Source organism: Malania oleifera, chromosome 13, assembly GCF_029873635.1.
Source record: "Malania oleifera isolate guangnan ecotype guangnan chromosome 13, ASM2987363v1, whole genome shotgun sequence".
Lineage (NCBI taxonomy): Eukaryota > Viridiplantae > Streptophyta > Magnoliopsida > Santalales > Ximeniaceae > Malania > Malania oleifera.
The window spans coordinates 81,863,681-81,878,522 of record NC_080429.1 but is presented as its reverse complement, the minus strand read 5'-3'; the positions used below and the strand labels follow the sequence as shown (position 1 = coordinate 81,878,522).

The 14,842-nt window shown below is 33.1% G+C and overlaps 2 protein-coding genes across 2 annotated transcripts; both read left to right on the top strand.

Annotated features, from left to right (window-relative positions):
* The first annotated feature begins 10,432 nt into the window (after positions 1-10,432).
* Positions 10,433-11,103, top strand: LOC131146667 (dirigent protein 22-like). Its single transcript, XM_058096406.1, has one exon. The coding sequence runs from the start codon at positions 10,469-10,471 to the stop codon at positions 11,003-11,005; it is 537 nt and encodes a 178-aa protein (XP_057952389.1). The 5' UTR covers positions 10,433-10,468; the 3' UTR covers positions 11,006-11,103.
* A 689-nt stretch (positions 11,104-11,792) lies between these two features.
* LOC131145938 (protein BREAKING OF ASYMMETRY IN THE STOMATAL LINEAGE) lies at positions 11,793-13,713 on the top strand. The gene is made up of 5 exons (XM_058095110.1): positions 11,793-11,919; positions 12,193-12,548; positions 12,808-12,942; positions 13,015-13,181; positions 13,396-13,713. Exons 1-5 carry the CDS (start codon positions 11,856-11,858, stop codon positions 13,502-13,504), a joined length of 831 nt encoding a protein of 276 aa, XP_057951093.1. The 5' UTR covers positions 11,793-11,855; the 3' UTR covers positions 13,505-13,713.
* The last annotated feature ends 1,129 nt before the right edge of the window (positions 13,714-14,842 follow it).

The following is a 14,842-nucleotide window of genomic DNA, read 5'->3' as shown; positions in this document are numbered from 1 at the left end:
AAGAAGCTACGTATGTTAGTACGTACAAAAAGATTTGTCTGTTGTTTTAATGTTTAGGTGACGTGGCAGCAGCTTTGCCTGTGCGTTCTACACCTCGGCATGCAGACGGCCACGTCCGCGCCAACATGCACACGTGTACTGCCGGAGCAGGGACGGCCGAACGGGTGTGTTCAGAGTCATATTGACATACTTAGTCACTGCTTCTTCTGGGTCTGAACCGGGTTCATTTTAAAAATATTGTGTTTTTTTTTCGTTTAAAATATATATTTTAAATTTTAAAAATTTTAATTTTTAAAAAATTAAAATAATATTTTAAAAAAATTTAGGATAGAAACTTATTATTTTATAAATAAATTAAGTAAGTTATCACAGCTGCCCGATCATGCAATTGCATAAATAATTGTGTGAAAATATTATTTATAATTTTATGGAATGTGTGTGTAGAAATTAGTTTTAATAAATTTATACACATCATTGTTACTTCAAATTATAATTATTTTTAATTAATGGATTGAATGTTAATAGTCATTTTCAATCCTAATTTACGTAATTTAAATTGAAAACCAAGACTTCTAAATTAAAATTTTTAAACTTTAGTTACTACAATGTTTCTTAAAAAATTGTCATTTCTAATTTATTAATACCTTTTTTAAAAAAAATGTAACAATTAAATATGAAAAAGTAAAATAAATTATAATTTTTAAAAAATAAAAAAAAAAATGGTAAAAAAAGTGAAAATTCACACTACGACACATGAGGGTGTATTTAGTTTTGTCAGACTACCTAAATTTTATCAAAGTTTATTACTTTTGACCAACATGCGTAGTTTTAATTTAACATAAAATCAATTCAAGTTTAGACTTAAATCACACTATTTTTATGCCAATTGAATAAGTTGCCTAGGGTTTACCAATATTGCTATTTAATTAGAACATTTTTTTTTTTTATTACATAGGAACTCCAGCCACCAACAAGCCTTTCGGACTTCCTGATGCAGCACTAAATTATTTTTCATTAATCATGCAAGCAAATTTTTTTTTTTTAAATAAAAATAAAAAACATCTTAAATGTGCTCCTCAACCAGACAAAATAAACCATCCCTGCTCATATTTTTTATTTTTCTGTTTGATTAGAGGTTGAAACTAAATTCAGATTGTGTAATAAAGGATAAAGAACTCTTATTATCTTATACTCCTATCGTCTCCAAGATTCAATCTCAGACCTCCAAAATAGATGTCTAGTTTTTACCATTAGGATATCTCTTTGAAGATACTTGTTCTATTAAACATAAAAACTAAGCATAATTTCTTCGTATTTTCTTACTTAATGTTTAGTATGCTAGAATGATTAGATGAATTGAAAATTGAGGATAGAAAAAAAAAATGAAAATGGTAAGATTTGAAATTCTATAATGATTAATCCAATTCCATTATATTCCATTCTTGCATACTAAACAAATAATTAATATAGGATTCTATCTCTTGCAGGTAAAATCCTTCTCCTAAGAAAGAATAGCCACCCAAAAGCTTAAAAATGCTTTAAGAGATATTTCACACACATTGTGTGTTCCATCACTAATATATCTAGGGCATGCGTTCTTTCACTTTTATGACTATTTTTTATTTCTTCAATATTTAGGATAAAAGACACTTACCTTCTCTAAGGTTTAGCCAAAAAAGACAATGAATTCTCTTAAGATTTTAAAATTTTCATAAACCTGATATAAGGTTTCAAAAATATCACAAAACTCCTCTAGGGTTTGGCAAAAGACACAAACCTTACCTCAAAAGATTTTTCATTTTGTAAAATACAAATTGAGGTTTGTGCTTTTACCAAACCTCAAGGGAGGTCCTTGAAATTCTTGAAACCTTAGGAGAGGTCAATGGATTTTTTGAAACTTTAAGGAAGCTGGGGTCTCTATATTTTTGTTAAACCTCAAGGGAGATGAATGTCTTTTGTCTATATATGTTGTAGAGACCCGTAGAATTATGGTAATTAAATAATAAAAGAAAGGAAGAAGTAAAGGAAAATTTTAAGAAGGTCAACAGGGTCTCGGGGACACATGTCTTGTCGACGAGAAGATACCAAGAGGACGATTTTCAGAACCTAAATTTCGTCGATGAAGAGTAAGGGTTCGTCAATAAAACTTCTCTTGAACTTATCAACGAGGTGACGTGACTCGTCGACGAGGCCACGCGTCAAGACATCTATAAATATGCAGAAAACAGGTTTTTAGCGAAGGAAATTCTCTCTCTCTCTCTCTCTCTAAAAACGGGATTCTCTCACTTCTCTCTAAGTTTCTGGCTCCGTCTCTCCCCGATTCGACGATCAGAAGTTACCACGGTAATCTTGGGGAGATTCTCTATAACATGGTTGGAGTGAAACGTTGATTTGAGAAATTTGGGAACCATCCCAAAACCAGAGTGAGTGGTTTTTTTGAACATTTTCAGTATTACCCAGTTCATTTGAGGTCAGATTTAGTATTATATGCTAATATACTGGAGTTTTGTGAAGTAAAATTTGAGAATTATATTTTCAGGAATATGGTGTTTTAGGACCCTGCAGGCATGGGTTGAGGACCCAGTGAATATTTTCAGGAGCCCGGGTAAAATATAATTCAGAAAGTTTACGAGTATGTAGGTTCGAGGGAATATAATTAATCTATTGAAATGTGTGTATATATGTATTATTATAGAATTTTGGGGATAGTACGCCGTGAGTATGAGGATTAAGTTAGAGGCGAGCCTCCTAACCAGTTAGGTAAGAGAAATATGCTATGCTAGGAATTCTAGTATGATTATCAGCAAAAATTATATGTTTTATCATATTATTATTATTCAGATTATAAAATATATATGTTTAGCAGGAAATACAGATTTTATAGCATGTGAATTTATTTATTTAAATCGTGTGGCATGAGCTTATAGCATATTAGCACAGTATTTACGTGGCTACAAATATTATGATTTACAGTGTATATATAAAGACAAATATATTTACCAGATAGATATTTTATAGTAATTACAGAATGTCATGCTTTCCAAAACCATAACACAGACATTACAATCAGATACTATAGTATTTTCAGATCAAATTTATAATGTTATGGTTATTTTGGAATCATGATGAAAACAGTAGGATATCTATAAAAATAGTATATACAATATTAGCCCTTGATGAATCAAGTTATGTTCAGCTAGCAGAGCACAGTACCGTTGCTATTTACGTATCAGAGTGTAACCACATATCTCATATAGTATGTGGATTCCGTCAATCGTGCCTATAGAGAGATTGTAGTCTCCCTAGTATTCTGAGTTGAGGAGGTCAGTTTGACAAGGTAGTTACCAATTCCATGCTTAGGAGATGACATAATTTGGCCAGTCTGAGGATTGATAGAGTACAGTTGACTTACCTGGTAGGCCAACCAAGATTAAGTTCTGCCCATGGGCCGCACAACCCTGTCATGAGAGGTTAATCATGACGCACAATTTTCTAGGATAAACATCTCAATTATATATATGTGTACAAGATTTACAGAATATCAACAATATAGTATGATATTAGAAGTATGAAAAGTAGAAAACTTAGATATTACAGCTATACTTTAGACTATGATAAATGCAATTTATACCATATATTAAGTTATCAGCTTTTACAGTTCCAGATATTGTTATTATAATGTTTATGAAACTCAGTTACCACACACTAGTAATAGCATATTTCCCCTTATTGAGCGTTGTCTCATTCCAGTGGTTTAACATTTTTCAGGTGATCCAACTAGGTGAGCAGATCAGGCTCGCAGATAGAGAAATCTTTTATTTTGCCCTATTTATTGGGTAAGTGTATTCAGGGGATTATATTTTTGAGCAGATGATACTGAAGTGATGTGTAAATATGTATACATATGGTTTGGAAACACTGAATTCTGGTATTGTGATTATGGATGTATGACTTTATGTTTTCCGCTGCATAGGTGTGTCGGTTTATGTACAGGATACCTTAGTGCCATCAGGGTCCTGAGATGATATAACAGGTATACAGGGGTATCAGAGTAATTTTTATGTTATATTTTATGGAAAAAAATGGTGAAATTTTTGGGTTGTTATAGTTTGGTATCAGAGCCTAGGTTGTTAGGTTCTGTAGACTCTAGAAAAACCTTTCGTAAGGTTTTTCTTTATTTTTATTGTGTTTTCATAAAAAGAAAAAGGTGGGGACCATTTTTTAATATTTTTACCCCTTTTCCATCAAAACTTCTTTTTCTTTCTCATTCGGGAACCATCATTCTCTCTTTGTTGGGACCCTCAGATAAAATCCACCATCGACAACCATCAAGTAATACTTTTTCTTTTATTGTAATCAATATTGTAGACACCCCAATTTTAACCAGGCCTCCCTAAGGAAGACCTGGCGCAATTTAAGTTGACTTTATTCCCTAGAATGGGAGGATTCAATCGAGCCTTGATTATTTTCAAAAAATGAGATTCGATTATTTTCAAAAAAATGAGTCCCAATTATTTTCAAAATCGAGTCCTTTTCAAAATTAAGATCAAGTCCCGGTTGTTTTATAAAAATGAGTCCCAATTATTTTCAAAATCGAATCCTTTTCAAAATTAAGATCAAGTTCCGGCTGTTTTCAAAAAATGAGTCCCGATTATTTTCAAAATCGAGTCCTTTTCAAAATTAAGATCAAGTCCCGCTTGTTTTCAAAAAATGAGTCCCAATTATTTTCAAAATTGAGTCCTTTTCAAAATTAAGATCAAGTCCCAGTATTTTGAATTAAGTCTTAGTATTTAAATTTTTTTTTCATTGAGCTGTTTTAATTTTAATTTTAATTTGAGTCATTTTTATTCTAAGTTCGAGTCCTTCTATTTTTAGGAATAAAGTCTTTTTTTTTTTTTTAAATCGAGTCTCTTTTTTTGGAGGATAAAATGGGACAACAAAAAGTACAAAAAAAAAAATTATATTAGGGACTTGTAATTAAAGTCATTTCAATCCAAAGTACCAAGATATATTAGACTCTTTCTCAATTCAAGTATATTTCTTACATTACACAAAGTTCTTACAGCACCATCAAACATCTTTATCTTTACATTTCCTATGTCAATGATCTTGCAAGAAGTATCATTACCCATAAGAACTGATCCAGAATTTACTAACCTATAAGTGTTGAACCACTCCTTGTTTGGAGTCATGTGATAAGAACATGCCGAGTCAAGTATCCAAGAGTCCATTAGATTATCTGATTCTGCTGAAATTGATAGAACATCACCATCCGCTGAATCCTCTTCTTAAACAACATTCACAGATTTAGAAATCTCCTAACGCTTATTAGCACTTTCCTTCTTCCAATCCGGACACTTCAATTTCACATGCCCTTTTTTACCGCATTTATAACATCGAATTTCCTTCTTCTTCTTGGATTGATTATAGGAATTCTGATTAGACCCATTTTTAAACTTTCCTTTGCCTCGCTCATTACCTCCCTTTACCACAAGTTCTTCTCCTTCATCACATATTTTCAACCTTTGATGAAAATTTAACAAAATACTTGTTACTTCTTCCAAATCAAGTGTTTCTTTTCCCCACGTAAGAGTGGTCACAAGATTTTCATAGGTATGAGTCGAGGGCAAAGAATTTAACAGCATCAAAACCTTATCATCCTCATCAAACTTCACATCAACTCTCATAAGATCACTTATGATTTGATTAAACGCATTGATGTGTTGATCTAGACTAGATCCTTCTAACATCTTAAGCCAATATAAACACAACTTAAGAAAAAGTTTGTTATTGAGGGATTTAGATATGTACATACTTTCTAACTTCTTCCAAATAGCCGCTGGAGAATCTTCCTCCATTACCCGATAGAGAACTTTGTCGGCCAAACACAAGTGTATTGTCGACGTTGCCTTTGCTTTCAAATCTACCCATGTTGTCTCATCCATTCCTTCCAGTCGAGTATCAAGCAATGCTTTAGCCACTCCTTGTTGCACTAGAATATCTTTCACTCTCCTCTGCCATAAACCAAAATTTCTGGTTCCATCAAATTTGACAACGTCAAATCTTGCAAAAGACTATATTGATGTCATAACAACTACGCTCTAATACTAATTTGTTGTGATATGGATTGTATAATGAAGATGCACAGCGGAATAAATAATAACAAGGGAATGTAAATAACACACAACCAAAATAAGATCAACACAAAGATTTACGTGGTTCGGCAAAGCCTACATCCACGGAAGTAATGACACACAAATTTCTCTAAGGAAATCAAAATGTACACAATACACTTCAATAACGATCACACTCGCTTCTCAAAATATGCTCAGATGACATATATAGAAGTTCCTCAGAGGTTCCCCCCCATTTACTCAACCACTCAACGTTCAAAAATTCAAAATTCAGAAAAATTGCCACAACCCAGGCGCCTCTCATTGACGAATACAAGGCCTCGTCGATGAGACCAAGATGAACCTTCGTGGACAAATATAGGGCTCTTGTCGACAATACCAGAAGTTTGAAAATTTCCTGCACTTGATAATTGTTTATCAACGAGCTTCAGAACATTCGTCTACGAACCTCTATTGTTCCCTCGTCGACGAGCATAGGCTCCTCGTTGACAAGTCTTGCTGTGCTGCCCCCTTCATGTTTTTCCTCCTTTCTTCTTTGCTTATAAAAACAGAAGTATAAGAACTATAAATAACAATTATCTAAATAAAAAAAATACAAAAAATGTAGAAAATAGTGCATCTCTTTAATTAATATATTTTTTCATGCAATATTTTATATATATATATATATATATATATATATATATATATATATCAAATTTAATGGGATCACCTGACGAGTACCCACCCAAACCCGCCTAACCTATTTATTAAACGGGTTAGATTCAGTTGACTTGTTTTTAAATGAGTCACACTTTACTAAATCCGAATAGATTTAAATGGGTGAGTCATGGATCATCTGTCGGCTTTTAACCCGTTTCGTCACCCCTAATTTAATATACTGGTATACACGCATGTAAAGACACTTAATTAAGAGAAAAAAATTGAAGTCATGCAAGGAACATATTAATTTTGAATCATGTCATTTTTTAAAGTGTGTGTGTGAGAGAGAGAGAGAGAGAGAGAGAGAGTTGAAACAAATAAAAAATTAGATGGGAAGGAGCAAACTCTGCGAATTCAATGTAGTGGTAGCTTCAATCAGAAAACTTTTATATTTTTTATCAAGAAAAAATTATATAGGAAATGTAACGCCCTAAAAAATGATATATTTGGAAATGTAAAATAAAATAAAATAATAAAAAAATAAAAAAATTAAATTAAGTATTAATTAATTAATTATTATTATATTGAATAAATTAATTAAATAATATGGTGTTTATATATATAAACATATAAAGATATATAATATAATGTTAGTGCTACCACATGTCGCAAGGGGTTGTGAGAGATTGGCAGTCGATGTGGCTTCAGTGTAGAGTTGTAGACGTCCCCCTGACAGTCTGGACCAGGGTGGAGCGGAACCATCATACTTACAGACTTATATTGATCTAGTATGGTCGGTCAGCCAGTGCTAGGTCTCGCCTTCGGGCTGCACAACCCAGTTATGTGGGGGTAATACATGACATCAACTAGTTATCCATCCTGAGATTTATTTCACGTATTATAAAGTGATATAAGATGTTTTACATGTACATATATATAGCATGACATGCATGTATGCTACTTTCAAATATATTTATTCAGTATTTATCAGACAAATTTCTTATATACGATTTATCTACAGTATATGCTTATGACACGTGAAATACCCATGTTGTCACACACTGATATTAGTTTAGTTCTCTTATTGAGAAGTGTCTCACCCTAATTTTAAAATATTTCAAGAAATCTAGGTAGGGGAGCGAATAGAGCTCCGCAGCGATAGTGGTCGCTTGATCTACACTGTCAGAAGGGTAAGTCGTTCCACTAGGGTCAGATGAATTTTGGGATAGTAATCCTAGGAAACTTTATGTTCATGTTGGGATGTGTGTATTTGAATATGATAGATTTTTGTATAACTCTGGTATTGTATTTGTTGGACTATTTGATATGTATATGTTGTAGCTTTTCGCTACTAGGGTGTGAGGTTCATATGACAGATTTATTTCCTAACACCCCCGGGTTTGGATAAATTATGTATATGGTAGTTATGATTATTGGCAGACTAATATGTGTGTGTGTGTCTATATATATATGTGGAAATTAGACAGGTCGTTACAGGAAATCTATCCCGTGTCTATATTTTTATGATTTTTAGATAATAATGTTAGATTGCCACTTTAAGACAGCACGTAAAAAGATAAACACACAATAAATTTTTAAATATTATAAAATAAATGCGAACAACGAGTAATATTATAAAATAAATGCGAACAACGAGGCTAGAAGTCAGGACCTACCAATTCTAATACCATTTTAATTAAAATGTTAAACTATTAGGTTGAGAACTAACAATGTATATCAAATTAAATTAAATTTTTATTTATTAATATCAACTATATAATGAGGCGATCTATTTTGAATTTGGGATTTGTAAAGACTCGTACTCATTCCAAAACATTCCCACTCTACGCCGCCCCTCTCAAAATACCATCTCCCGTTCACCACGCATTTGTAACTTGTTGAAAAGGTTAAGGAAAACAAAAACATGGCCATTTTTTCTATTGACCCCTGTTTACACTTACCTAATATTTAGGATCCTACGATGGCATGAAAATTATAATTAAAATGATTATATAAAGTTATAAAGACAAATTTCATTTCACACTTACATAGTAAACAAGTCATTACTACAATATTAACATGTACTTAAGAATTGTTTGAGAAAAAAAAAATTAGGTGTCGTTAGTATCATGCTCCTTTCATTGAAATTGTGTTATGTACGGACAAACTACTTTAAACGAAGTCTTTCTCAATTACCCAGTTTTTCTTTCAACCTTGAGCTGCTATTTCAAACTTAATACCTATTCAAACTGGACTTCTGCACTGGACTGGGAGAGAGAGAGAGAGAGAGAGAGAGAGAGAGAGAGAGAGAGAGAGAGAGAGAGAGAGAAGGCATGCATGTTTGAATGAGCAGCTTTAATGAAATTAAGATTCAAGAAGCATGGAGGTTAGGTGAACGACCCAGCTTCTGCATGTTTCTTGGAGTATTCTCCTCTCACGACTTAATTGTCCAATATATACTAATTTCCAAATAATGGAACCATTCAATCGCCAACAAGCTTGGAAAAGGGGTCTCTTTGGTATTATTATTATTATTATTATTATTATTATTATTATTATTATTATTATTATTATTTTAATTTCTATTTATATTTTTGTACGGTGAAAAAACAGATTATAAAAATATATTTATTTATGTTATTAATTTTTTATTTCTTTTGTATCCTTTCACCTATTTGTCAAAAAACTAAAAATCAGATTTTATAATTTTCAATCATTTTGACAACCTCTTGTCAAAATTTTTAATATCTAAAAATGATTTTTTTTAATTAAATTACTCATTTTATACACTTTTAAATATAAATCAAAATTAAATGATCATATGAATTTAAATATAATTAAAAGAAAAATATATATTTGAAAAACTAATAATAAAATCAATTATAAAATACTTTTACTATTTTTAAAATTTCATGTTCAATAAAATTTTTATTGTAAGTGAATTTAAAAATAAAACAATTAAAAAAAATAATTTTAATAAATTTTATTTTTATCATAGTAAATTTTTAATGAGTATTATTTGTAATTTTATTATTTTAATCACTTTTTTTATAATATTATTTCATTTAAAATGAAAATAATATTTTTTTAATTAAAATTTTAATTTGTATTAATTTTATAAATGTTGATGTTGTTGTTGTAGTATGTAACTCATATTATGTGGAATATTTGTACAGCTCCACTTCCGACATCAACCTTTTGAGCTTGTAATTTATTGTCAGGGATGCCTCCGCAGTACAGTGTAAAGGTATTTAAGGAAGTTTTTTAATATCTTTATACGATTAGGGTTAGCATAAATATATATGATGTAACCTTACTTTCTAAATAGTGAAATTCCTCTGCTGCTCCATTTAGGCATACTCTCCAACCACTTTAAATATATATAAGAGTATGCCTAAATGGAGCAGCAGAGGAATTTCACTATTCATATATATATATATATATATATATATTTATTTTATTATTTTATCTATCTTTTTATTTTTTTTTTTGTACTATTTATTATATTTGGACGGTTCAAAACAATTGACTTTTTAGTTTTTGTTTCTAGCCTCAAATTTTCTACTTGTACCTTTGAAAAATCTAACAAACAATTGGTCAACCACAAAACATACGCATCCCTATTTATATATAGACTCCTTTAATATATTAGACTTCCATCATCAAAACAGAGCAGTAGTACTCCTTTCGCCATGGCCGTGCCAAGCAAACCTCTGCTTCAACTTGCAGTCCTTGCAGTTCTTCTGTCTTCCTCCACCACCGTCCATGCTCTGGAAAACGTCACCAACATCCAATTCTACATGCACGACGTCATCTCCGGCCCCAACCAGACAGCCGTTCGCGTCGCCGGCCAAAATCCCAACGCCACCGGCGGCTCCGACCCCGTCATGGCCTCATTCGGATCCATTTACGTGATGGACAACCTTCTCACCGCCGCCCCCAGCCTGAACTCCACTGTGGTCGGACGCGCCCAAGGCCTGTACGCTATGTCCTCCCAGAACGAGCTCAGCCTCCTCATGGCCCTCACCTACTGGTTCACCGGCGGCCCTTACAACGGCAGCTCCTTCAGCATCGTCGGCTGGAACCCCGTGATGAGGGGAGTCAGGGAGATGCCCGTCGTCGGAGGCACCGGGGCTTTCCGGCTAGCTCGGGGCTACTGCCTCGCGCAGACATACTCGGTCGACCCGATACGGGCAGTGATCGGATATAATGTGACATTGATACATTAACTAATCTATATAAAGAAAATAAAATTATTAGATTATGTCGAATTTAATATAATTTTATAATGTGTATACATTTTAATTAATAAATAATTTTTTATACACATGATGGCGAAATCATATTACATTCAAGCTATACTGTCAGTGTATTTAATACTTTTTTCTAATTTATTTGCTCTATTTCAGAATCGTTTTGTGTGTTTCCTGTTTTGATTCCAGTTATGTATAAGCATTAGTAAACTACATCTACATGCATGTATGCAGTGATTGGTAAATTAGTGAATAAAGAACTGTTCATGTGAATAGATCACACAAATCATTCCTATAATTGGTTCTTTATAGTAATTTATCATTTTAATGATTTAATTATTCATCAGATGATTAGCTCTCGTAGTCATTCACTTAATTTCCTTAATGATCAATTACCATGTGTCTTGTTAATAAGTCAAATTAAAATAAAATTATAATTTTTATTAAAAAAATTTTAACATAATTAATCTTTTCTAATAGACGTAGAAGGTGGGAAAGGGCCAGCACGCATGGAATGAAAATACAGAATAAGAAAGTGGATTTGATTATGAAGGTAACAATAGAAGGTTGCCATAAATATTTCCGCGTTCTTCTATATATTTAATACAATTTATGAAAACCATATATAACTGACACATTCCCCATTCGTGATCAATGATCATTAATTATGGCTAAAACGGTGCCGTAACTCATTCAATTCCCTCATGCATTTCCCTTTTCAAATTCAAATCGCCATTTTCCCCCTCACAGTACTTCAACCTTGTCCACATTCTTCATTCCTATCTCTCTCTCTCTCTTCCCTTGTCATCTACGGGGAAGAACAAAGATGTGCACAGATTGTGGTGGCAAGGACTGGGCTTTGAGCATGCTTACCTGCGGCTTTCCTCTAGGTAATTTTCAAATATTTGTTAATGTTGGCCATTCAAAGTCAAGATTAATTCTCAACTTAAATATTTCTAAATTCTACAATATATATGACTCAAGTAATAAAGGGTGACTTGTGATTTAATGACCCGTCATGAATTGGATTCCTCTCGAGAGTTTATCCCAATGAATTATTGTTGCTCAGTCATCCTTAATTTTGTTCACTCAAAACAATCTCAGCTGGGTGAACCATAATCTACCTTTTCCATTTTATCAAATTTACAAAATGGGTTTTGCAGGCGATGAGCCGGAGGAATTTTGCTCTCCATCAAACGGAATTTGTCCAAGGACCAACAGAGTCTCCCCCAAGAAGAAAAACAACAAAAGCTATGACACTGCTGGGAAGAAAGCAGCCAGGGGCAGCAGACGCCACCAAGAGGGGAAATCAGCCCGTCGAGATTGGTCGCACTCCTCGACCGGCCAGCAGAAAAGGACCGACGACTCGAGCTGGCCTCATTTTGCCGACGAGGACTATATCGTATTCTGCATCGGAGAAGACGGAGCTTTCGACGTTGCCAAGGACGTGAAGTCGAAGAACTCCCGACGCCATCACAACCGCGACGCGGCTGGTACTTCCAGGCTTCTCAAGCCAAAGGTTTGTACAAAATTTCCGGCTGCGTAACTTTCGGTTTGCAGAATAAAATGAGATATAATAAAAATTTGAATGGAGAGAGAAGAAATTAACTGCTACAATCGATAACATTGCATTTGATTCTATCTCATTCCTATCTACAAACCAGCATTCATTTGCTATTACGAAAAAGAGAAAAAAAATTTGGAAACATAGGCTATCAAAATCATCATGGTGAAAAACAAATCTCACCTTTGGTCTTTCTATTGGGTTGGAAAAGCAGCTTATGTATGCTGACGATGGAGGAAGAGTTGACAACAAGAAGAGCCATGAGAATAAATCAAATGAAAAGGCGCATGAAGAAGAAGAAGAAGAAGAAGAAGAAGAAGAAGGAAAGCCCATCATTTTAGACATCGAGGTTAATTTTCTTCACTTCCAAACAGAAATATACAGTGTTTGATATGTGATTTATTTATTTATTTATTGGTAGGGAGAAGTAGAGAAGACAATCTACATAGATTCAGATTCGGCATTGGATGGGAACCATGGGATGAGAAAAATCGATATGATGGACAATGAAGAAGGAGAGCCAATGCGTGTTGAATCCTGCGGCTCCAACCAGTCTGATAGCAGTGGGAGTTCTTTCGCCTTCCCCGTGTAAGTTGTGGCTCTTCTTTTTATTCATTAACATTTATTAGTCATAATTGTATGCTTGGTATGCAAGAATAGAATGAAAATATAATAAATAAAATAAAATTTATCATCGGATGTCATCATATTTGCCACACAAATCCTCATTTAGTTCCTTAATTTCTCACGTGATTTCATTTTGCTCATCGCACATGACAAAGGAAAAAGCAAATGGGTGCAGATTGCGGTGGGAATGGGTTGGGAGTCCAATACAGATGCCAAAATCAGATGGCTTGCAACTAAGGAAGCAGAAGGCACGTCACATAGGTTTTTACTGCTGTGGATCCTGAAAGCAATTGAGCTATAGTTGCCTTTGCAGTTGTAGTTGCACATGCATTTGCTCTTTCTTGATGAATTGAAAGTGCCCATGTTAATCATTCATCCTGTTCATTTTTTTTTCCCCTTAAAAAAGGGAACGTTTCGAACCAATGAGCTTGATTATCTTGTTTATGAAGTCATGGTGCTACTAAACCTAATCTATACAAATTTATGTTCGATTCATGAAATATCTATTCCTAAGAATAAGATTCAATAAGGAATTTGCTCGATATCTAGAACCTTGACCCTAATTTGCCCATTATTCTTCACCAATCTCTGTTTTTGCCAAAAAAAAAAGGGGTTTGCATGGACATGTTCCATGATGCATTGTATTACTTCACGTGTAATAATTAAGAACGGCATTTTTCATCCAGCTTTGAATAGGAATATAATAGGCATTAATTTAGAAAATGACATTTTCTAAAAAATAAAATAAAATAGTAGGGGTGGGCAAGAACAAATTGAAAATCAAATAAGGAAAATAGCCTCTCTCTTTTTTTTGCATCGGTGTAGTTTGGAGTTTCCAATTTTTTTACTTATTAGTTCAATTTTTGTTAAAACCATTTAATAATATATAGCAATTAATTGAACCAAACCTATATATAAAATCAATTTATGGAAATATATAATGTATAATTATGTATTATTAAAAATTAATTTGATAATTAAAAAATTATTTTTAAACAATTTAGAACTTGGGTAAGTTATACTGGGAAAATGCGACCTAAAGTTTATGCACAGATAGCAAATCATAAAGAGAAGCCCAAAGAAAAAAAAAATAACAAAATAGTTACATAGTTAAGCAATGTGCCAGTGTCCATAGAACTACCGTGCAATTTCTACTATCTCACCAACATAACTGCCTTAGGGTTTTAACCCTAGGCCACAAGCATGTATCCTCCATGTGAACCTCAAAAGTCATCATATAATAGTATAATGATACTAAATATGCTTTGGCTAAAACATATCGACCTCCACATGAAACTTCAGCTTGTAATAGGCTTGAAGTGGAAAAACCCTTTGTATGAGTTATAATTCAACAATCTCCATCTAGTGAAATATTCATCACCTAAAGCTTTCAAACCTGTACCTCATCTTGAAGTTGCACATAAACTAATTTGACAACCAGTAAAATGGAGTAAGTTCAAGCAATGCAAGGACTTCTCATAAACTAGCAAACCTTCGTCAAAATGTCTTAGTAGCAATCAACCCTCATATTTTGTTGATATTTGAGTGTAATCTACTTTATTTTGGCATTGATAGACTTGATTCATCCCTAATTGGAATATGAAATGAGTAGTCCGATGCCT

Coding starts and splice junctions, on each gene's coding strand:
- LOC131146667 (XM_058096406.1), top strand. CDS start 10,469: ATGGCCGTGCCAAGCAAACCTCTGCTTCAACTTGCAGTCCTTGCAGTT.
- LOC131145938 (XM_058095110.1), top strand. CDS start 11,856: ATGTGCACAGATTGTGGTGGCAAGGACTGGGCTTTGAGCATGCTTACC. Junction 11,920..12,192: donor TACCTGCGGCTTTCCTCTAG/GTAATTTTCAAA, acceptor TGGGTTTTGCAG/GCGATGAGCCGGAGGAATTT. Junction 12,943..13,014: donor CCATCATTTTAGACATCGAG/GTTAATTTTCTT, acceptor ATTTATTGGTAG/GGAGAAGTAGAGAAGACAAT.